This window comes from Aegilops tauschii, chromosome 7 (genome assembly GCF_002575655.3).
Source record: "Aegilops tauschii subsp. strangulata cultivar AL8/78 chromosome 7, Aet v6.0, whole genome shotgun sequence".
NCBI classification, from domain to species: Eukaryota; Viridiplantae; Streptophyta; class Magnoliopsida; order Poales; family Poaceae; genus Aegilops; species Aegilops tauschii.
In genome coordinates, this window is record NC_053041.3 from 635259810 (window position 1) to 635285365 (window position 25556).

Here is a 25556-nt window from a genome sequence, read left to right on the forward strand (position 1 = left end):
TCTTGATTTGGCGCTCATAGTCTGAGTCAACAGGCTTGGGAGCTGGTGGTCTAGCCATACGAATGAAGTGGTCAATCTTTTCCTCAGGCACTTTCTCCCTCGGCGGCGTTGCCGGTTTCGGTCAAAAATGAGCGTCCACTTCGGCCCGCACTATTGCATAGTTTTGCTCCTCGGTCATGTCGTAAGGCCTCTGAGGAAGAGGAGCGAGGCTGCTTGGACCATATTTATATCGCTTGTCTCCGCCTGTACTTTCTGTACTACCTCGACTCGTACCGCTACGCACCATAGCTGCGGCGTGTCTCTTCTGCGATTGGTTAGGCGGCGGAGACGGCTCACGTGGCTTAGTTGGAGCAGGAGGAGTTGCCTGACGCTGTGCCGGACTTGAAGCAGGAGGTGTGGCCTGACACGGTGTCGGACTTGAAGCAGGAGGTGTGGCCTGACGCTGTGCCGGACTTGAAGCAGGAGGTGTGGCCTGACACGCTGGCGGACTTGGAGGAGTGGGAGTCTGCTGACACGGTGGTGGACTTCGAGGAGGAGTCGGCAGACGCGGTGTCGGTGGACTTCGAAAGATGATGCAATCCTTTTTCATAGGATGAAACGATGTATGGCCTCTCCCAGTGTTTGCTCGTCGTGACCTCTAGGAATGTCAAGCTCTAGCCCCGAATATGGGCCCACCACCTCATCAACCAAGACACGAGCATAGCCCTCTGGAATCGGGGCGCAATGGAAGGTTGCTTCGGGGGTAATTGTAAAAGCAACGGCGTTCGCCACCTTCATGGATATGTTCTTCATTTTGTAGTGTAGCTCACAGTTAGTGTTCTCTATGATGTCATCCAGAGGGTATGTATCCAGCAGTGCGTCGCCCGGGGCGGAACCAACGCTGCTTCTCGGCATGGATGGGACGGTGCTATCCAATGCTGGATGATCATCCGCTTGCTGTTGCCGCTGCTGAGACCCCCTTTCCTGGCTAAGTGAGTCGATCTACTGCTGCTGCTGCTGGAATTTGAGTGCCAAGTCCGCGTGCCTTGCTTCTAGGCCTTGAAGGCGTTCCGCGTCCTACTTCCTCTGCTCCTCCTCCAGCTTCCTCTTCTTCTCCTCCTCCATCTTCTTTCTTGCACGGGTCCTGTAGTCGTCGTTCCATTCCGAAAAGCCCTCATACCAGGGAATAACGCCCTTGCCTCGTGTTCTTCCCGGGTGTTCAGGATTTCCCAGGGCGCGTGTAAACTCGTCGTTCTCTCTTTTGGGCATGAACACCCCCTTTCGAGCATCTTCTATTGCGTCAAGTAACTTTTGTTCTGCTCCGTTTAGACTTGCCTTCTTCGAAACCAGGCCTGTCTTCGGGTCCAACGCCCCCCCCCATGCGCATAGAACCAAGTTCTGCACCTGGGGAGCCAGCTCCTAATAACCGGAGTGACCCCTGCATCCTCCATCTCTTGCTCAGACTTATCCCACTTAGGCATTGCCACCGCGTAGCCACCTGGACCCAGCCTATGGAACTGCGTCTTTTTCGCGGCATTGGCCTTGTTTTTTCTCGACCGTTCCTTAGATAATTCTGATTCCTTGAATTTCACGAAAGCGGGCCAGTGTTCTCTTTGCTTCTCCAGTGTTCCCTTGAATTCTGGAGTCTTCCTTTCTGCAGCGAGGTAGTTGGCCCATACAGTTTTCTTGTGGGTGTTGAATGCAATTGCCATCTTCTTAAGAGCAGCGTCCTTGACTTTCTGCACATCTGCATCAGTGAAATAATCTGGTAGGGTGAAATATTCCATCAGAGATTCCCAAAGCTTTTGTTTTGCTCTGTCGTCGACCCAAGTAACATCTGGGCGTTTAGTTTTTGGCTCTTTCCAGTCTTGAATGGAGATCGGGAGTTGGTCCTTCACAAGAACTCCGCACTGACGAACGAACTTGCTCGCAATGTTCTTAGGCGTGAGGGGTTCACCACTAGCTTTGATGGAATCGATGTTGTACTTTACACCCTCCTTCAACTTTTTGCTCGGGCCGCGCTTTGTCCTGCTGTCTATAGAAGCAGATTTGCTCGATCCGGAGGGCTGAAAGAAGAAAGATCGATTCGTTAATATATCTTCAAATAAAAAACATGTGATGATTACTAGATGCCTGCTTATATAAATATACCTCGCCGGTAGTCTTTGTTATTTCAAGATCAACATTGTATTCGTCATCATAATCATTGTCTGCGTCATCATAATCATAATCATAGTTCATGACTTCATCAGCTCGGTCGTCGAGATCGAATATCTTATCATCACCCTCCCCGGTATTGTTCAGATATTGGGAGCCGTCATTTGCTTCATTCAGATCATCTGGCCTGCTAGGGCTGCGTATGATCTCGAACAGGGCCTCTTCTCCCTCTCTGCCGGTATTGTCCGCCATAGCTTTTATTTAACTAATACGGAAGAAATATAAAACAATTTAGTATTCAAATTACAATGCATGGATGCAATCAATAAGGAAAAACTGAATCATATAGTACATAATATGCATCGTCTCGAATAATATATAATCTCAAATACATCGTCTCGAATAATATATAATCTCGAATACATCGTCTCGAATAATATATAATCTCGAATACATCGTCTCAAATAATATATAATCTCGAATACATCACTGGCTAGGTAGCTAATAAAGATCGAATACTATAGAAGAATCTAGGCCACTCGCGGTTCCTGGGGCGCGGGCGGTGGACACCCAAAGACAAGGAACCATCACAGGATCATATCTCCGGTCATCTGCCCAAAGAACCTGCCAGGTATTGGAGAACCTGACGTCCATAGCAGCCATGTAGCGATGGACGTGCTCGTCCTCCTCCCTGACACGACGACGCACCACCTCCGGCGGGGCCGGCTCCCTCTGCACCGAATGTGGCCCACGCGAACGCCACCAAAGGAGATCAGGGTCGACGACGGGACCCGAGGCCGGGTTCCTCACCAAGCGTCGCGCCCTCCAGGTAGCACCTCCCAGTGCCAGCCCGGCGGAGCCCAATCCCGGACATGGGTCCTCTGAAGCAGGACGTCGTCGCGAATGGGTCGACGGCGAGGATGCGGGCCGGGCATCGTCGACAACAAATACTATATGCCGCAAAAGTAAAGTAACATTTTTTAAATGATTGGATTGTGATTTCTTATATGCAAATTCTAAATTTTATAACTAAAAATATAATAAACTAAAAAAACATCGACCATATCTAAAACTAACATTTCTATAACTAAAATTGTATAACTAATTTTTCTTTAACATTTCTATATAACAAACATTTCTATAACATTAATACAGAAAAAACTAACATTTCTATATATAACTAACATTTCTATATAACCAACACTTCTATAACATTAATACAGAAAAAACTAAAAAAACTAAAAACTAATAACTAATAACAGAAAAACTAAAAACTAAAAACAGAAAAACTAAAAACTAAAAACAGAACAAAAATTGTGTATGTGTGTGTGTGTATGGTGTGTGTGTGTATGTGTTGTGTGTGCAGGCGACGGCGACGGCGAGCCAAGGCGACGGCGCCGGCGGCGCGCGCGGTGGCTTCGATTCGAGGGAGAGGAGAGGGGGACAGAGGCTCACAGCGCGGGCGAGGTCGAGGCGACGGCGACGCGGGCCGGTGCGGGGACAGGGACGCGGGCCGGTGCGGGGATGAGGACGGGCCGGCGACGCGGACGGAGCGACGAGGACGGCGGCGGCGCGGAGTTGACGGGGACGGCACGACGGCGACGGCGACGGCGCGGGACGGGGCGGCGGCGATGAAGCAGAGAGAAGTGAGAGGAAACTGACGAAATTTTCGTAAGTGTTTCTTATATAGGATGGTCCTTTAGTACCGGTTGGAGCCACCAACCGGTACTAAAGGTCGATTTTGGCCAGGCCAAGCGGCGGGAAGCGCCCACCTTTAGTACCGGGTGGTGGCACCAACCGGTACTAAAGGCCCAAGTACCGGTTGGTGCCACCACCCGGTACTAAAGGGTGTGCGCTGTCAGGCGAGGGGCGCAGAAGTTTAGTCCCACCTCGCTAGTTGAGGAGCGCCAGGACCAGTTTATAAGCCCCAACGCGGGCACTGCATTGAGCTCCTCTCAATAGCAGGCCTTCTGGGCCTACCTCTCCTACTCTGCCTGTGGGCCTACTGGGCTTGCGGGCCTGCATCCTGGCCCAACTACAGGTTGGGTTTCTAGTCGTATGCAGGCCGCTCTGGCCCAGTAGGTGGGCTTTTTTATTTTCTTATTTTTTTGCTTTATTTATTTTTGGTTTATTTATTTTTGAGTTGTTTTTTGCTGTATTTAGAGTTTCTTTGGGAATATTTTTGCTTTAGGTACAAAAAATTACAAACTTTCTGTTAGTGCCGGTAGTTTACAAATTTGAATAGTTTACATTTTGAATTGTTTGAAATTTGTGTGAATCACTAGTTTGTGAATAACTTAACTTTGAAAATAGATTTTCAGTGATTCTTTTTTCTTATGTTTAATATTAGTGTGTTTTATCATTATATTCAATTTGGTAATGCTTAAGTTATTCAAAAAATGAAATCCCTTTGTAACGGATGAGTTTTCGGCCGAAACCCTGATACTTCGAAAGAGATTGTCCATTTTATACACGAAGTGCATCCAGTTTTTGCGGTAACCCTCTCTACTTTTTTGCACATGCTATGTCGGTGAAATTATGATACCATGCCAACTTTCAACCTTTTCTGAGTTCATTTGAAATGCTTTTCAATTTCAGGGTCATTTAGCTGAAAAAATCAGTAAATGCATGAAAGAATTTGTTTGCACATAAAATTTCTTCGCGTTTCAAATGCCAAAACACATAACTACCCTAACTATTATAGAGATTCCCTCCTGGGTGTGAAACACAGAAGAAATTGATGATAGTGAAGCCGATCACATCCCAGATCTTTGGGTGTGAAACTTTTTCTTCGCGTATGTCCCTTTGCGCCGTAGCCATGGAAAATCTTCATCATTTAACTGGATGCTCGGGTCAATATTCACTGTGAATGGAGCAATTTCATCAAACTTTTCATAATCTTCTGACATGTCTGTCTTGTCATCCACTCCCATGATGTTTCTCTTCCCAGAAAGAACTATGTGGCGCTTTGGCTCATCGTATGATGCATTCGCTTTCTTATCTTTTCTTTTTCTCGGCTTGGTAGACATATCCTTCACATAGAAAACCTGTGCCACATCATTAGCCAGGACGAATGGTTCGTCTGCATACGCAAGATTGTTGAGATCCACTGTTGTCATTCCATACTGCGGGTCTTCCGTTACCCCATATCGTGTCATATTGACCCATTTGCACCGAAACAAAGGGACCTTCAAATCACGTCCATAGTCAAGTTCCCATATCTCCTCTATGTAACCATAATATGTTTCCTTTCCCGTCTTGGTTGTTGCATCAAAGCGGACACCACTGTTTTGGTTGGTGCTCTTCTTATCTTGGGCGATCATGTAAAATGTATTACCATCTATCTCGTACCCTTTGAAAGTCATTATATTCGAAGATGGTAACTGGGACAGCGAGTACAGGTCATCTTCAATAGAGGCGTTATGCATGGTACGTGTCTGCAACCAGCCGGCGAAACTCCTGGTTTGTTCACGTGTAATCCAGTCATCAGACTGCTCCGGGTGTTTGGAGCGTAGAAAATTCTTGTGTTCGTCCATATACGGAGCCACCAAGGCGGAATTCTGTATAACTGTGTAGTGTGCTTCAGTGAGAGAATGTTCGTCCATACATATTTTTTGATTCCCTCCTAGCGTGCCTTTTCCATCCAGTCTGCCCTTATGCCGCGATTCAGGAACACCAATCGGCTTAAGGTCAGGAATAAAGTCAATACAAAACTCAATGACCTCCTCATTTTCATGGCCCTTGGAGATGCTTCCTTCTGGCCTAGCACGGTTATGAACATATTTCTTTAAGACTCCCATGAACCTCTCAAAGGGGGAACATATTGTGTAGAAATACAGGACCCAAAACGGTAATCTCTTCGCATAGGTGAACTAGGACGTGCGTCATGATGTTGAAGAAGGATGGTGGGAACACCAACTCGAAACTGACAAGACATTGCACCAAATCATTCTCTAACCTTGGTATGATTTCTGGATCGATTACCTTCTAAGAGATTGCATTGAGGAATGCACATAGCTTCACAATGGCTAATCGAACGTTATCCGGTAGAAGCCCCCTCAATGCAACCGGCAGCAGTTGCGTCATAATCACGTGGCAGTCATGAGACTTTAGGTTCTGGAACTTTTTCTCTGCCATGTTTATTATTCCCTTTATATTCGACGAGAAGCCAGACGGTACCTTAATACTGAGCAGGCATTCAAAGAAGATTTCCTTCTCTTCTTTGGTAAGAGCGTAGCTGGCATGACCCTGATGTATGCCGTCTTTTTCATGCATACGTTGCTGGTCCTCCCGTGCCTCAGGTGTATCTTTTGTCTTCCCATACACGCCCAAGAAGCCAAGCAGGGTCACGGAAAGATTCTTCGTCACGTGCATCACGTCGATTGCAGAGCGGACCTCTAGATCTTTCCAATAGGGCAGGTCCCAAAATATAGATTTCTTCTTCCACACGGGTGCGCGTCCGTCAGCGTCATTCGGAACAGGTTGTCCGCCAGGACCATTTCCAAAGACTACCTTCAAATCCTTGACCATATCATGTACATCAGCACCAGTACGGTGGCGAGGCTTCGTCCGGTGATCCGCCTCACCTTTGAAATGCTTGCCTTTATTTCTTATGGGATGCCTGCTCGGAAGAAATCGACGATGTCCCAGGTACACATTCTTCCTACAATTGTCCAAATATATACTGTCGGTATCATCCAAACAGTGCGTGCATGCGCGGTATCCCTTGTTTGTCTGTCCTGAAAGGTTACTGAGAGCAGGCCAATCATTGATGGTCACGAACAGCAAGGCCTTTAGGTCAAATTCTTCCCCCCATGTGCTCATCCCACGCACGTACACCTGTTCCATTCCACAGCTGTAAGAGTTCTTCAACTAATGGCCCTAGGTACACATCAATGTCGTTGCCGGGTTGCTTAGGGCCTTGGATGAGCACTGGCATCATAATGAACTTCCGCTTCATGCACAACCAAGGAGGAAGGTTATACAAACATAGAGTCACATGTCAGGTGCTATGGTTGCTGCTCTGCTCCCCAAAAGGATTAATGCCATCTGCGCTTAGACCAAACCATACGTTCCTTGCGTCATCTGCAAACTCCTTCCCGTACTTTCTCTCAATTTTTCTCCACTGCGACCCGTCAGCGGGTACTCTCAACTTTCCGTCTTTCTTACGGTCTTCTCTGTGCCATCGCATCGCCTTGGCATGCTCTTTGTTTTGGAACAAACGTTTCAACCGTGGTATCATAGGAGCATACCACATCACCTTGGTAGGAATCTTCTTCCTGGGGCGCTCGCCCTCGACATCATCAGGGTCATCGCGCCTGATCTTATAGCGCAATGCACCACATACCGGGCAAGCGTTCAAATCCTCGTACTCACCGCGGTAGAGGATGCAGTTGTAGGGGAACGCAGCAGAAAACAAAAAAATTCCGACCTACGCACCAGCCCAGGACCACTATGGAGACTGCATACATGGTTTGATCTTTTTCGTTACCGACTCGTAGCGCAGCGGGAAGTAGAGTCGATGACGATCGGCGGTGCAGATCCCCGCAGCTAGGATTTACAACCTCCCAACCGCGAGGATGTATACCCTCATCTGCTCCTCAGACAGCCCTCCAGGAGGCGGTCGAACAGCCCCCCGGACGGTGTCGCGGACAGCCCTTCGGGAGGACCTTCGAAACTCGAACGGTCACTCGGACAGCCCTTCGGGAGGACCTTCGAAACTCGGACGGTCACACGGACAGCCCTTCGGGAGGCACTCACGAACTAAGACCGAAACTACGATCTCTCTACAGAGTTGCACACATACGGTGTCATCTATCCGGCAGGGCTTCGCCGTCCAGAACTAGTTCCTGCCGGAACCCAGACAGCCTTACGGCTCTACGAAACTCTTTTCGTGGGAGGGAGAGAAGAAGCCAGATAATGCATGGCATGTGTATGAGAGCAAGGGATGAGTGTGGAGGGCTGCCCCTCCACCTCTATTTATAGGAAATCCCAAGGGGGTAGGGTAGTTTCACAAAAAACCCAAAATGCACATGAATGAAGTCCTTCCACAAGGACCTAGGAGTGAAACCAAGGAACAAGAGGGTCCCCAAGGGGGGATACCCCATGTGGCCGGCCACACCCCCATGAGGGGCCCAAAAAATGGCTCCTATCCATCCATGTCATCCCCAAGATCTTTTGGAGCAAAGCCCCAAAAGGTGGCTTTCCATAAAGTAACCATAAAGCTGATTTTCACTATTCACGACGACATTTTTCAGCGTCTGATCGAACTGAAAATATTTATGTGGGCTAAGAACATTTCCAGTACCCACTAAAATGATTTTCAACGCGTTCCGAAACAATTCCGGTTTTAGTGATTTTCATCTGCGAAACGCATCTGAAGTGGCTCCGGCAGCTCCGGAACATTTCCGGTTTGTATCTCAGAAAATTCCAAAAAGCTTCCAGAATGATTCTGGCATCCTCCAAGAATTATCAGGCATGTGCCGAAACCAATTTGACTTAATGGTGTATCCCGAAACAACTTTTCGGTATCATCGAAACTTATCCGATGACCTCTCTCTGCGGTACGATTCCGCTGTCCGAAACTTTTCGGTGTCCGAAACTTTTTCGGTGATTTTCTCTCAGACTCCCTGTCTAGTATTCAGCAGATAGATGGCCCTTAAGCGTGTGACCCTATAGGTTCGGTGAAGTATAGACATGACCCGGAACCCCTTCCGATCAATGATCAACATCGGAGCCGTGGACACCCATATTGACCCCTATACCCACACGAATAAATATTCGAGTGAACCTCCAGTTGCCGTGTGCTATTCCTGTTGCTTCGCGATATGTTACAAATACCCGAGGTGAGACATGTTGGCATTCCCGTGGATCAACAACTTGTCCACTATGCTAGTTACCTCGTTACCGGTATTGTTCTCTTTTCTCGTTATCGTGTTCCGGCATCCCCGTGATCAAATCACAAAGTGTCTGGCCAGACGATGATGGATACCGTAACACCGAGAGGGCCCAGAGATATCTCTCCATCGTCGGAGGAGCAAATCCCAATCTTGAGCTATCAAGTTACTTGACACACTTTTCCATGAACCCGTAAGCCGCCGTAATAGCCACCCATTTACGGATGACGTTTAACAAACCCCAAAGTTCATGAAGCAAGCATGAAGAAACTCGGTACTCTCATGGTCTAAGGAATCATGCAAACGTTAACCATCTCTGTGTTATGTACCAATAAACTTGTGACGAATGAATCTCATAGCATAACATCAATCCGGGTCGATTCAACAGAAATGTTCTCTTAACATTGTGCCCTCAAGGTTGCTGACATAGACATGCCCATGATCAGGAAAACATAACCATCATGCAACACTTGAGCTAGTCTTAGAGGCCAGACTAGGAATACATTTTACCGTTTATTATTCCACACGTGCATATGAGTCTTCCTCCGAGCCTCGTGGTTATTGCAGACTCGAGAACCATAGCAGTTATAGCATGGAACATAAACATAATTATGAACTCGGAGATAAATAATATCATTTATTATTGCCTCTAGGGCATATCTCCTACAGACTCCCACTTGCACTAGAGTCAATAATCTAGCTTATGCTAATGCACTTCACACCTGTGGCACACCGGTGTAACTATGCTTCGCTTGTGGTATAGCCTGATGTCCAACGGATCTGATGACTTCAGTTCCGTGTGTATCTTTGCATGTCCTCGCGTTTTCACAAAATTCATATTTTGTGTGGACTTGGCTTTGTATGTATGTGAATCGCAGGTCGAACCTGGATTCCTCAGACTGAGTTATGGAGCAACTACCTGCAGTAGTGTCCCATTGTCAAAAGCCATCTTGGAACTATACTAAGTTCATGAATGAACTATATGATTCAACTTCTTCTTTGTCGCTTCTAAAGCGTCAACATACTTAGCCCTTGTTATAGAATTCGCCACAGTAACTAGTTTGAACAAATTCCAACTAACTGTGCCACCACATTGTGTGTTACACAAAACCCTTAACTTAAATCGAAAATCGCACGGTGAAAAGATGAAGACTATCGATGTAACATTTTACAACGAACTCTTCATGATCTCCGCTTGCAAGAAAACATATCATCAGTACTTACTCTAGTACTCAATGACATCTTTCACTGTTGTCCCACGATCAGTACTTTGATCACTTTCGTATCCATACTCGCAACACCTTGGGAGTATCGGACATATCTGGTTGTTTTACATACCATGGAATACATGATTAATCCAAACACAAAAGTGTGTGGAATCTACATCATGTATTTTACTCATCAGTGTTTTGGGACACCGAGTCTTGCAAAAACTCTTTCCATGTGACTTTGGCAAGAATCACTCCTTGGCGTTTTAAATGCTAAAAGGTTTTAGCATCTTGTCAATATGTATTCATTGCTTAGCCCCATAAGGTAAATCTATCTCCATAGATCATCATGCCTAATATTGAGGCTATTTAGCCTAAGCACTTCATCGAAAAACTATTTTCAAATGAAGTCCTAATTCGTGTCAAGAAATTTATTTCCAATTACCAATGTGCCAAGCACATAAGGTTTTTAGAAATATTATTACGCTCCCACTTACTTTCTTGAATTACAAGCATCTTCGTTACCCATTGATGAAGTCAAAACCCCTTTGACCATTTCATCAAAACACGAAGATTCCAACTCCATTTTGCTCTCTTATGTCCATTGCTGGAACTCTGAAGTTTGCATATCTACTAGCATCCTCTGGATCGACAAATTACTTTGGACTGTATCATATACAAGTCCGAGCTTTCATTTCCATCAGATGGAAATCCTTTTATCATCCATGTTTCATATCTCATGATTGAAATATGTATTAATTGCTAGTTCAACCCGAACCGACTTTAAGCATCGCTACGATGAAAACAACCTCATCGTAGTCAACTCTTGAACTTGTTATTTCAACAAGTCGAGCTTTATGGATAAAACATTTTATCCGTATCAGTTTTAAGTTCCATAAATATTCTTTAGACTCTAAGTCTTCCGAAAGGTGTATCAAGGTTTTAATCTTGAAATCACTTATATGGAAACTAACTCGGGTTGTATTGGCATTTAGCCAATTCCGGAGTCAGGGCCCATCAACGCTTCCTTGTGTATCGTAGGTATAATGTTGTCTAACAACAATATCTCGTTTGCGCACCTGAGAGGTTTGCACGAGCCTTGCCTACGTGGTTCAGCTGCAAGTTCGACCGAAGTTCATACATATTATTGTAGAGACTTCGGTATCAGTCGCAGTAGGAAACTCTGGAATTACTTCCAAGGTCTCTTTCCTTTGATCTGATGACGTAGATACTGTTTATCTCGTCGAGTTGCACTATTCTCCCACTCACCTTTTTGAAAGAACCATTCTCTTTAAAAGCACACCGTTTCGCGGCAAAACTATTTGCCTCGGTATAGTGAGGGAGGAATACCCAACATTTTGGTATAACCTACAAAGTAGCACTTGTCTGATTTGGAATAGGTTTGTAACCTTTTACACAAGCCCCATATTCCAAATGTTTAAGAAAAGATATAACATGGTTGGGCGTACCATACCATGGCTTCATTTCAACAGACCCGATGTAGCTCTTTTCAGTGTAAAAACCGCAATCTCTAAAGCATCACTTTAAAAGGGATAATGGCAAATTTATTTATGTCATCTTTGACCTTACCATGTCATAAATGGTTTGATTACATCTCCACGGACTTTCCACTTGCAGTGGTGTTCCGGGAGGTGCAAGTTTATGAAACCCCTTTCACAACTCATCAGACATTCGCTAAACATGTAACTCAAATATTCCTTTGTGCAATCAAATTGCAGAAACATAATTTTCTTGTTACAATAACTTCTACTTCATTTTTGAGAACCTTTCGAATGATTTCAAAAGATCCAGACTTACGTCTCATCAAGTAAATATCCATATATCTACTTGAGTCATTTCTGAAGATAAATAAATCCACCACTAACAACACTTATCGGACTACACACATCAAATGTATGATCACTAATAAGTTTGTTGTTCGTTCCTTATGGCCTGTGTACGGTATTTTAGTCACTTCACTTTTCGGAGGAAAGTTGCAAGTGTCAGATGATTCAAAATCAAAAAGACTTCAAAATCCATCATAATGGAATTTTCCATGCGGGTTTCTCCAATGTGACCAAATGTAGTGCCACACCTGTGTGGTATTCTTTTAGTCTTGCGACATTTAGCGTCAGTGTTATGGATGTATCATATTACCCTCGATATTCATAACATACGTCCCATCGATGATGGAAGTATGGCCCTTATGTTATTCATAATACTTAACAACAATTGTTGTTTTTATGAACAACTCTTTTGCAACAAACATTGTGCAATGGGCTAGAGTGTATGAAACTCTAAAATGAATTATGAAAAGTAAACCCAGAGGTATTGTATTATTATAAATATTCATAACATACATCTCATTCATAATGAAAGTATGGCCCTTGTGTTATTCATAACATCGAACATAAAAAGTTCTCTTATGAACAACCTTCTTGCAAGATGCCTTATGCAATGGGATAGAGTTTGTAAAACTCTAAATGAATTATGAAAATAAATACAGACGGCAATACACCGATGGAAGGTATAGTAACATTTACTATGTTCCCTGTGTATACCTTAACCTCATTTCTAGCTAGTCTTTCAGGCCATAGTAGTTCTTACATCGAGTTGCAACAGAATGCAATCGAGCGGGCATTTTTGTAATGAACTCACAATACCCAAGAATTAGTGATTAACATGTTTAACCATAATTCGCAAGAACTATATCTTTGACCAGCCTTCTATACATAAAACTTGTATGACATTCATACATGAGCTGGATATTCCAGTCTTCTTTCCTTTTGCCTTTATACTTCTAACAGTTTAACTTTTAGTATTTCTCCTACTCTCAGAAGAATCACCCAACTTAAGAGTGGCATTAGCCCCGGACTTCCTAGGCGTGTAAGTCATACTAACACCCTTTGGACACTTCCTTTCTCTTTAAGTTGTTGTTTTATTCACCTTTCATTATATGACAGGCGTTCTTCTGGATCCCTTTCCCAACAGTCAAATGCATAGTAAACACTTTTACTAATACTTGCAAACAAACATTGCTTTGTTTGTATCTGAAAATAATTTTCAGTTCCATGAATATCATATAACTATCCCAACTTTCGAAGTTTGGGTTTCATGGAAGCAAACATATTCCACTTGACCGTAACAGAATTCTAGCTTTTGGATCGAAGGACGAGAGTCACATGATCCATAGCATTAGCGGGAGGATACGGAAAGCATGCGATAGGACAAAGTCCTTCTCGGCACTTTTGAGGACAATCCTCATATTACGTTACCAATCGTAAAGTTTTAACCAGATATTTAACAGCTATTCAATTTTAATAGGGAAGGTGGAAATGCGAGCCATTATTCTACAACTATTATGCAAGAAACACTTAGACAGTGTTCATAATTAATTGCACTGAGAATTAAACATGTTAATTCAACAGTGCGCTCCCACTCAAATCAATATCTCTCACAATTAATTTTGAGTGATACAAGATCCAGACTTCAATTCATCGCCATAGAATCATCATCTCATAACGGGAATTTTAATCGGTAGGCCAACTTGCCGATCACATCTCTATGTGACTCTTGCTCATCTTTCGATGCATGTGTTCCGAGCTCAGGACGATCCTGCCATGAACGTCAAGACAACCAAGTGATCTTGCTGCGAGGTCTGACCTCACCCGCCTCACACTTCTCTAATCGTTCGTACCCATGCATCCATGGCGCACCCCGAAAAGATAGGTGCCGTGACGGTGCTACACTTGGGAGAACACTAACTACTTGATATTTTAAGTGAGAGATCACCCTAATAAAAGCGACTACCGCGCAATCAAGAAGGGTGCATCATAAGGGATAAACATCTCAGGCAATTCATAATAGCATGATATGGTATAGCCCTTTCTGACGGAGAAGTATTTCATTTCTTCGTCTTCGGCATTCGCGTCGGTGTTCACCTTCGCGAAGATTGCCACCAACTTGTCGATGCACCAGATAATATCTCTATCTCTATAGCTAACAAAATAATGCATTACAACAAGGTCGACACGCAGGTCATTAAAATGCAATCATATGGCTCCAGCCATCATGCCGAATCATGACACGCAGGTCATGTTAATCAAATTACATCATATAGTCATCTCATACATAATCGAATTAGTATGAGCACTGCTATACCACATCACATGCACATCCTGCAAAACCAAGTTAGACGCCTCTAATAGGTTTATGCAAAATTTTATTTTACGTGGCTTCTAAGGTTTTGACTTAAACCGTAGCTACCAACGTTTTATCATCAAGTATGATTATTCAAGTTGCTACATTAACATCTCGGGGTGTATGAAACACGAGATAATTAAATCTCGAGCCCCATACTAAACTTCGTCATACGCATGACCCCCGTGCAGATAATATCTGCAATGCCCTTTCATCTGCGAATTTCATCTTTCTTTTGACTACGGCAGAACCCAAAGAACTGATAGCACTTCCATGATCAATCAGGATCACGGATTGCCAGAACTTTGTCAAATTCCACCATGCTGTCTCGAGATTGAGCAAACGCAAATTCTAGGGAAGCAACAAGAACGTCGGGTAACAGATTTCATCTGTCACCCGCATAAATAATTTTCGGCAATAGATCTCATCTACTACCTAATTATTTTATGCAATACCCATACATCTCTATGTATTCTAGATCGAAACCTGCATCTACACATAGCACGGCTCTTGATGCCACTGTAGGGGAACGCAGCAGAAAACAAAAATTTTCCGACCTACGCACCAGCCCAGGACCACTATGGAGACTGCATACATGGTTTGATCTTTTTCGTTACCGACTCGTAGCGCAGCGGGAAGTAGAGTCGATGACGATCGGCGGTGCAGATCCCCGCAGCTAGGATTTACAACCTCCCAACCGCGAGGATGTATACCCTCATCTGCTCCTCAGACAGCCCTCCAGGAGGCGGTCGAACAGCCCCCCGGACGGTGTCGCGGACAGCCCTTCGGGAGGACCTTCGAAACTCGAACGGTCACTCGGACAGCCCTTCGGGAGGACCTTCGAAACTCGGACGGTCACACGGACAGCCCTTCGGGAGGCACTCACGAACTAAGACCGAAACTACGATCTCTCTACAGAGTTGCACACATACGGTGTCATCTATCCGGCAGGGCTTCGCCGTCCAGAACTAGTTCCTGCCGGAACCCAGACAGCCTTACGGCTCTACGAAACTCTTTTCGTGGGAGGGAGAGAAGAAGCCAGATAATGCATGGCATGTGTATGAGAGCAAGGGATGAGTGTGGAGGGCTGCCCCTCCACCTCTATTTATAGGAAATCCCAAGGGGGTAGGGTAGTTTCACAAAAAACCCAAAATGCACATGAATGAAGTCTTTCCACAAGGACCTAGGAGTGAAACCAAGGAACAAGAGGGTCCCCAAGGGGGGATACCCCATGTGGCCGGCCACACCCCCATGAGGGGCCCAAAAAATGGCTCCTATCCATCCATGTCATCCCCAAGATCTTTTGGAGCAAAGCCCCAAAAGGTGGCTTTCCATAAAGTAACCATAAAGCTGATTTTCACTATTCACGACGACATTTTTCAGCGTCTGATCGAACTGAAAATATTTATGTGGGCTAAGAACATTTCCAGTACCCACTAAAATGATTTTCAACGCGTTCCGAAACAATTCCGGTTTTAGTGATTTTCATCTGCGAAACGCATCTGAAGTGGCTCCGGCAGCTCCGGAACATTTCCGGTTTGTATCTCAGAAAATTCCAAAAAGCTTCCAGAATGATTCTGGCATCCTCCAAGAATTATCAGGCATGTGCCGAAACCAATTTGACTTAATGGTGTATCCCGAAACAACTTTTCGGTATCATCGAAACTTATCCGATGACCTCTCTCTGCGGTACGATTCCGCTGTCCGAAACTTTTCGGTGTCCGAAACTTTTTCGGTGATTTTCTCTCAGACTCCCTGTCTAGTATTCAGCAGATAGATGGCCCTTAAGCGTGTGACCCTATAGGTTCGGTGAAGTATAGACATGACCCGGAACCCCTTCCGATCAATGATCAACATCGGAGCCGTGGACACCCATATTGACCCCTATACCCACACGAATAAATATTCGAGTGAACCTCCAGTTGCCGTGTGCTATTCCTGTTGCTTCGCGATATGTTACAAATACCCGAGGTGAGACATGTTGGCATTCCCGTGGATCAACAACTTGTCCACTATGCTAGTTACCTCGTTACCGGTATTGTTCTCTTTTCTCGTTATCGTGTTCCGGCATCCCCGTGATCAAATCACAAAGTGTCTAGCCAGACGATGATGGATACCGTAACACCGAGAGGGCCCAGAGATATCTCTCCATTGTCGGAGGAGCAAATCCCAATCTTGAGCTATCAAGTTACTTGACACACTTTTCCATGAACCCGTAAGCCGCCGTAATAGCCACCCATTTACGGATGACGTTTAACAAACCCCAAAGTTCATGAAGCAAGCATGAAGAAACTCGGTACTCTCATGGTCTAAGGAATCATGCAAACGTTAACCATCTCTGTGTTATGTACCAATAAACTTGTGACGAATGAATCTCATAGCATAACATCAATCCGGGTCGATTCAACAGAAATGTTCTCTTAACATTGTGCCCTCAAGGTTGCTGACATAGACATGCCCATGATCAGGAAAACATAACCATCATGCAACACTTGAGCTAGTCTTAGAGGCCAGACTAGGAATACATTTTACCGTTTATTATTCCACACATGCATATGAGTCTTCCTCCGAGCCTCGTGGTTATTGCAGACTCGAGAACCATAGCAGTTATAGCATGGAACATAAACATAATTATGAACTCGGAGATAAATAATATCATTTATTATTGCCTCTAGGGCATATCTCCTACAGCAGTCATCAGGGCATGCATGTATCTTCTGCACCTCTAACCCTAGAGGGCAGACAGCCTTCTTTGCTTCGTACGTACTCTCGGGCAATTCGTTGTCCTTTGGAAGCATATTCTTTATCATTACCAGCAACTTTCCAAATCCCTTGTCAGATACACCATTCTCTGCCTTCCATTGCAGCAATTCCAGTGTGGTGCCCAACTTTTTCTTGTCAGCTTCGCAATTCGGGTACAACAATTTCTTGTGATCCTCTAACATGCCCTGCAACTTCTTCTTCTCCAAATCACTTGCGCAGTTTCTCTTTGCATCGGCAATGGCCCGACCTAGATCATCAGCGGGCTCATCTGATGCCTCTTCTTCAGCTTCTTCCCGCATTGCCGGCTCAGCTTCTTCCCCCATTGTTGTATCATGGTATTCAGGGAACCCATGGCCAGGATAGTTGTCGTCGTCCTCTTCTTCTTCATTATCTTCCATCATAACCCCTCTTTCTCCGTGCTTGGTCCAAACATTATAGTGGGGCATGAAACCGGACTTAAACAGGTGGACGTGAATGGTTCTTGACGTAGAGTAATTGTGATCATTCTTACAGACTAAACATGGACAAGGCATAAAACCATCCGCCCGCTTGTTTGCCTCAGCCGCAAGCAGAAAAGTTTGCACGCCATTAATGAACTCGGGAGAGCATCGGTCATCGTACATCCATTGTCGGCTCATCTTCATTACACAACACCGAATAAACCAAATTAATACAAGTTCATACATAAAGTTCATACAAGACTTAAATGCAACAAACAAATAACTCTCTAACTAAAGAATTTAAATGCAACAACAAATGCGATCAAGATCGCAACTAAGGTAACAATTGATCCAACAGCATAATGATACCAAGCCTCACTATCAATGGCATATTTTCTAATCTTTCTAATCTTCAAGCATAATGATACTAAGGAAGATGCCTTAGAGCAAATCTAGCATACCCCTTATATCGCGGACCCTTATAGCGTGTTTACTGTTCGCGGAAAACGCGTTCTGCAGGCTGGCACGGGCTGCGGCCGAACAGACCCCGCATAGCAGAACTGTAAAAGAGAATATGCTGCATATTCTCTTTTACAGTTCCGCTATGCGGGGTCCATTCGGCCGCATATCACATATTACACAGAATTTGATACATATCACATATTACGTACATAGAATAACAAATTCAATATAACATTAAGTGTGAATATTATGAATTCAAATTACAATAATTATTCAAATTACCGAATTAAACTAATAATTCAATACAACAATTGTCCCAAATACAAAAATGATACCGATCACACATGAATTAAACAAAATGAATGTAAAATTGGCCGGTGCATTTGCCAATGGTGCTCAATGCCTTTGGCCATGCCTTTGCCAATGGTTCTCAATGAGGTCCTTCTGAAGCTAATTGTGAGTGTTTGCGTCTTCAATCTGCCGGTATGTCTGAAGTAATGCTTGTATGCGGTCAGGGTCTCTAGCTGGCTTCACACGGCTACCGACATTGTCGTAGAAGAACTCCAAGTTCATGTCCCTCTCATCTTTGATGATCACATTGTGAAGAATCACGCAACATGTCATGATGTTGTTCAGTGTTTTCTTGTCCCAAAAAACGAGCAGTACCACGAACAATGGCAAATCTAGTTTGCGAAACCCCAAAGGCTCTTTCAATATCTTTTCAGGCAGCCTCTTGTACCTTTGGAAATTCAATATGCTTCCTAGTTTTGGGATTTTTGATGCTCTTGACAAATATACACCAAGAAGGGTAAATACCATCTGCAAGATAGTGCCCCTTTGTGTACTCATGCCCATTCACCGTGAAGTTGCAAGCAGGAGCATCACCACTAGCAAGTCTAGCAAACAAATGAGATCATTGCAACACATTGATATAATTGAGAGTACCTTGCATCCCCAAAAAAATAATGCCAAATCCATAAATTTCCAGATGCTACGGCCTCTAGCACAATTATTGCCTTACGAGACTTGCCACAGAACTGCCTGTGTCATGCGTTCGGGAAGATTTTCCATGTCCAATGCATGCAATCAATGCTTCCTAGCATGCCAGGCCAACATCGCTTCTCATTTGCTGCCATCAATTTTTTAGTGGCTTCCTCGTTGGGTGCAAGAAGATAGACAAGAACAAAAACGCGGATGATCACTTTGGTGAACCTAAGCACCGACTCAATTGTAGTATCTTCGCCAATGCAAAGATACTCGTCGGCATAGTCAGCCGGAATGCCATATGCAATCACCCGCATAGGTGACGAGATTTTTTTATATGCGCTAAAACCCAACAAGCCCGCGGCATTTCTCCTTTGAGTAAAAAACCGACAATTGGCCTCGTAAGCTTGCACTATTTTTACGAAGAGGGGTCAGCGCATTTGATACCTTCTCCGGAAGAGGTGCGGCGGATAGTAGTATTGTCCGCGAAGTGGTCTTGCATCAACATCATGTTCCCGAGATGGCGCTTGCGAGGGATGCAAAGATGGCCGATAGTCGATCCTCGCCTTCTCTTGCGGTTTTGATCCACGACCTCCTTCACGGCTAGGACCGCCATCACCATCTGCTGCCGATGGTGCTTGAGCATCGACTCAACGTCCGAGGACCGAGTCCTCGGACGAGGATGAATCCTCGAGCAAAAATTGCTCGCAAGGGCTCAAATCCATCTAAAAAAACGCATCCGAGCTCACATGAACGAAATTTGAACACCTGCGGTCGAGCTACAAGGGGCAGAAAAGGGGCTCACCGACTGTGGTCGATTCGGGGCGGCGGTCGATCCGGGGCGGCGGCGACCAGGGACGGCTCGGCGGCGGTCGATTCGGGGCGGCGGCGACCCGGGGGCGGCTCGGCTCGGCGGATCCGGAGCGCCAACGAGTGAACCTGGGTGTAGTGCGGCCCGGCGACGCAATCCATCGGCGCAAGTGGCCGGAAACGCAGGCGGCGGGGCGGACGGCGGCAGTGGCGGGTGGCTGCGGGAGGGGATGTGGGGAACGCCCCTCAAATTTTTTCAAGGGTCGGACACGTTTACGGTTTCTGTTTGGCACACTTTTTTCACGCATAACTATATAGTGGCAGTTATTTTGCCTGTCACGGTGATATAAGGGTCTACTAGAGTTGCTCTTAAACTATAGTTACGTAGCGGGGTACAGACAACACGGGGAAAGTGAGACACAGGAATGTGAAAGGAACAATCAGGCTAGCTTAGCTAGGTCATGCAAGAGGAAGAAGGGGCCAGGGTGCATGGCCGTATGCGTATGGCATTTCTTGGCTGCTCGGGATGTTCCTGCTTCCTGCCACCCTTGGCCCATCGATCCATCAATCTTGGTGCTCCTACGTACGTACACATACTTGCACGTGGCGATAACAGTAACTTGTAGTACTAGCTAGAGTAAATTGCATAGAAATACCACAATTGGGGCATTGGAAACAGATTGATACCAAGATTGGTAATTTTTACGTGTCAGTACCAAGATTGGGCGAGCCGTTGCAAAAAAGACTAAAAGTGTGTTTTATACGTATTGACAGAAAAACTGACCGGTTGGGCCCGCCCGTCAGGCGCCACGCTGGCCAGTGCGCGCGTGCCCACGCGCTGACTGCGCGCTGACTAGGACGAGGCCGGGTCGCACCGTTTAGGTCTCGTGGTGCGACCGAGCCAGACCCCGACCCCGCTCTGCCCTCTTCCTTCTCCTCGCACCCTCGCCGGCGGCTGCCTCCCCGCCCGCCATACCACGCCGCCGTAGCCATGGATCGAACTGCTTAGGTGCTGTCACCTCCCCCGCGGCTGCTCCTCCCTCGCGCCCTCCTCTCCCCCGTGGCTGCTGTGCCCTGGCGACGATGGCCTCGGCGACTCCGGCAGGCGGCGATGGCCGGGGCGATGCGAGCGGCGGCGACCTCCCCCGCTTAGGCCTCGATGGCAGTGGCGGCTACTCCAGCTCGGAGTACAGTAGCGAGGACGAAGATTTTGCGGAGCCGGCGTTGTCGATGGACCAGAGGCTGCGGATGGCGCGAATTTGGGTGGCCAACCCTAGCACCGCCCATCACTGGACTCACGGCTTCGGTGGTGTTCTGTAAGTGCTCCACTGTTCCATTCTTGCTCATTGAAATTGGGGATTAGGGTTAGGGTTTACTGCCTGCATGTTTAGCACTTTAATTGCTAGTCCTAACTAGAGCAGAGAAGTATAATGGATTACATGAGTCCTAACTAGAGTAGAGCAGCATTATGTGTTACCTAACTGGAGCAGAGCAGAGCAGCATTAGTGGATTACATTGTTATTTCTTAGTCCAAATTGTCAGAGCGGCATTAGGTGTTACCTAGCTAGAGCAGAGCAGAGCAGAGAAGCATAGTGGATTAAATGAGTCCTAACTAGAGCAGAGTACCATTAGTGGACAATTCTGTTAACTAGAGCAGAGCACCATCAACTAGGGTCTAGGGTAGCTCGGGGTCGACGGAACCACCTAAAGCCATCAACTAGGGTCTAGGGTGGCTCGGGGTCGATGGAACCACCTAAAGCATCACTGTAACATAACAAACTATTCCTTTTGCAAATGCATTTAAGCATTTAAGCATCACTCTAACATATGTAACTATTCCTCAAATGCATTTAAGCATTTAACCATCAGTATAATATAAGCATCAGTATGTCAACATTTTCAGTCTAACATAAGCATCACTATGTCATCATTTTCAGTCTAACATTGAAAGCAAACGATACTAACTGGAGTTGAACACATTATAGGAATACACAACCATTGTTCACATTACATAGTGGAGTTCAAATGCACAATCCATCCTTTTCTCACAAAAGGATGAATAGCATATTACTAGGTACATAAACAGCCAGAGTTCACAATTAGTACTAGAACCATACATGACACAACCATAATTCTATGTTATTAGGTCATTGCACAGCCATCCTTCCCAAAAGGTCTGCAATGCCCACTAATCTCAATTCATCTTGTTCAGTTCTCCAAGATGGCCTGGATCCCCTTGATCTTCTCCTTCAGCTTCTCCTCTGCCTTCATGAGCTCAGTAATATTAAACTCTTGCATATGCTTCTCTTCATTATGGTTTTCCTTGAGCTTCAGCAGATCAGCAACCTGGAACTTCAACTCTAGCTTCTCTTGGGTGAGCTTCTCCTCAAACTTTGTGAACTCTGCATTCTTCAACTCCAAATTCATCCTAGCCTCACTCATCAATTCCTTCTCTTTCATATTCTTCAACTTGAGGTTTTGGATGGCAGTTGCTTGAGCACTTGTCAGGTTACACAGGATTTCATACTTCTGTTGAAGCTTCTCTGTTGCTGCATCTTTCTCTGCCATTTCTGCATTCATACCAGCCACCAATTCAGCCCTGCATTGGTGCTGATATGTGACAGCTGACTGCATATAACTGAAATCCACAACCCTATCCTGCTGAAAGTCCACAAGTTGATGCACATCTTTCACTAACTTGTCGTAGTCTGCATCCAGCTTCTTCTTTTCTTCTGTCAAATGGTGAATAGTTAAAGCACTTTGAAGATTATCATTCACCCTAGCAGACTTGCTCTCTTCAACCATTGACCAAAGCTTCAGCAATGCATTCTCCATTGTTGGGGGCCACTGCTCATCAACCCACTGAACAAACCCACAATTCTGACCTTCCTGGAAAAATAACAAGGCAAAATTTAGTACAATACAACTACTGTGAGTAGTAAGCAACAGTTAGTTCATGCCAGTAGCTAACGTTGGTACTGACCAACACTGAATTTGCACAGCCATGTGCTAAGCAAGAGGAGCACATTGTACAATGGGTGATCAGTATATAATTAGCAGAGTAACACTCCATTCAACTTAGCATAATAACCAACTTACAGTTGGCCATTAATATAATGGAATCCTACAATGTGCACTACCACTCTAGCAGTGAACTACTTTGCCATATATCACTAACAAATGGAACATAGACATCACTGAATGAAGAGTTATCAAACCAGACTACATTAGCCTAGCTAAATACACTACATTAGCCTGCAGCAACAAACTAGCTAATGACAGTACCTACTGTCAGCAGTAAGCAACAGTTACTTATTAAGAGTAACACATCAGCTAATGGAGGGGCTAATGTGAGTACTAACCAACATTGCATACAAGTATAAATAAATAGCATGTGCACACGACAGAGCATTCATGTGCACACAACAGAGCATGCTTGAGCCTATATTTAGCCAAAATGCACTCCACTGAACATAATATTCACCATTCCTACAATGAGCACTACAGTATGGCATATATGACTAACAAAATTACCATACACATAACTGAATCACAATTGGCAAACAAGACTCTGTCACTTCCAATGAGCATATCCTGTGCATAATCAATAAGGCAAGAAAAATACCGGCTCTGCACATGCTAAGAACCTTCTCCCAGTCATTGTTCCTTCAAATGCAACAAGCCTCTCTGATGGCTTCCCATGCTTCTCGCACAGCACTATCAGATCTAGCTCAAGACCCTTGTAATCCGGGTCCTCAAGAGAGAAAGGCACCTGCCCAAGCAAAATGCAAGTTAGCATCATGTGCAGAGGACGAGGACAAAGCAAATCAAACGAAATCCTCACACCAAAGACCACCTACACAGAAAAATCCCCAACTTTCTAAACCTAACCCTAACGCTAGCTCCAATGGAGTAACTGACCTGGTTGAGCCCATCGGTGGAGGTTTCGGAGTGCATGTACGGGAGGCTTGAGTTGTCGTCGCTGCTCTTGTCTTCAAAAACCATGGCTGCCGCAGCGTCGTGTGGCGGCCGGCGGGGGCGGGCGCAGGCGGCGGCGAGGCAGAAAGAAGGAAGAAGAACGTAGAGCAGAGCGGGGGGAATGAGCGGGGTGTGGCTCGACCGCACCAGCCGCGCCCTAAACGGTTCGACCCGGGCTCGTCCGAGTCAGCGCGTGGGCACGCGCTCACTGGCCAGCGTGGCGCCTGACGGGCGGGCCCAACCGGTCAGTTTTTCTGTCAATACGTATAAAACGCACTTGTAGTCTTTTTGCAACGGCTCGTCCCAATCTTGGTACTGGCATGTAAAAATTACCAATCTTGGTATCAATCTGCTTCCAATGCCCCAATTGTGGTACTTCTGTGCAATTTACTCTACTAGCTAGGGTGCATGCATGCGCGGTGTCGCGGTGACAAGTAAGCGAAGCTCTTTTGTGCACGTGGAGTGTCTCGCTTTTGTGTACGCATGCATGCATGCATGAGCAGTGCTACTCTCGAGTGCCTCTTGTGTCTCGATCCAGCTTTCTACGTGCACGTCGGATTCCATGACTTTATACATACCTACATGCATGTGGTACCCTACGTGTGCTTGCTAATCATTTGGTGTGTCCAATGCATTGTTGGTTGCTCATCCAACTGAATTAGCCATGCATGCACGCATGCATGTGAGAATAATCCTACCGGCACCAAGTAGGATTGAAATCCAAAACAAAACAAAACAAAACACAATAGGCCAAGTGCACAAGCATGCGCGGCCTCATACAATGCATTATGTTGGGCGATGAAGTTGGGGTTTCCTGCGGCCATGGACACCACGGCCTCCTCGTTCGCCGTAGATTTGACCCTCCGCCAGTCGGTGCTGCTCGAGTAGGAAGAGGTTGTACCGCTGCTCCTCCTGCGCCTGCCAAAACACCGACATCGGATGCAGCTCCGGCTACTCCTCCCCATGATAGCATTGAAGCGCGCCGACACCTGTCCCTTGGTCAAGTCGACATGGAACTACACGAGCAGGGCTGTCGACTCATTGTCAGAGGACGCCTCCATCTTCCAGTCATTGCTGAAAACCTTCGGGAGCTGGCAGGTAGGCCGTCCTCTTACTGCCTCGCACGGTAGCCCTACCAGTCGACCGCAAGGGCAACCTGCTCGTGCTTGTGCTCCGTCAAGAGGCGTCGCACAACATGCTAGAGCTTCCTTTCATGGTGGAGGTGGTGCACAGAGGAGGATGTGAAGTGGGGCGGTGGTGTGGTGTGGTTCGTGCCAGGCATGGCCTCTTTTAAATAGTGGGTGTCGTCTAGGCCAAGCGCGGGGGAGAGGGGGTCAATGCCCTAATTAGAGTTTGTCTCTCGGCCGACGTGCATGTCTAACGCCGACATGCAGATGGATGGGCTGCCAATTTGAGTGCACTAGATATCCGTCCCGTCCACTCACGTCGCTCCAGCATTGAACTGGCCCGGAGACCTAGATGCGACATGGGCGGCGCTCTCGGCCTACGCGGCCCTTCAGTGCCTGCACCAGAAGTGGCCATGCACGCTCTGGGCCGGCACGAATGCGGCGCTGGCACTCCTCGAGTGGAATGAATGCGCAGTGGAGACGGCAGGCACAGGAGAGAGAGAGAGTTTTGGGTGGGACCAGGGTGTCAGACGCATGCGTGCCAGTGGTCCG

The 25556-nt window shown here is 46.0% G+C and overlaps 1 protein-coding gene across 1 annotated transcript; it reads right to left on the bottom strand.

Moving 5' to 3' along the window:
- Positions 1-22107: 22107 nt before the first annotated feature.
- On the bottom strand, positions 22108-23904 carry LOC141027566 (uncharacterized). The gene is made up of 3 exons (XM_073504650.1): positions 23821-23904; positions 23525-23671; positions 22108-22788 (listed from the first exon to the last, which is right to left on the bottom strand). Exons 1-3 carry the CDS (start codon positions 23902-23904, stop codon positions 22108-22110), a joined length of 912 nt encoding a protein of 303 aa, XP_073360751.1.
- Positions 23905-25556: the final 1652 nt, after the last annotated feature.

Coding starts and splice junctions, on each gene's coding strand:
- LOC141027566 (XM_073504650.1), bottom strand. CDS start 23,904: ATGGTTTTTGAAGACAAGAGCAGCGACGACAACTCAAGCCTCCCGTAC. Junction 23,672..23,820: donor CCACCGATGGGCTCAACCAG/GTCAGTTACTCC, acceptor TTGCTTGGGCAG/GTGCCTTTCTCTCTTGAGGA. Junction 22,789..23,524: donor TCTTAGCATGTGCAGAGCCG/GTATTTTTCTTG, acceptor TTATTTTTCCAG/GAAGGTCAGAATTGTGGGTT.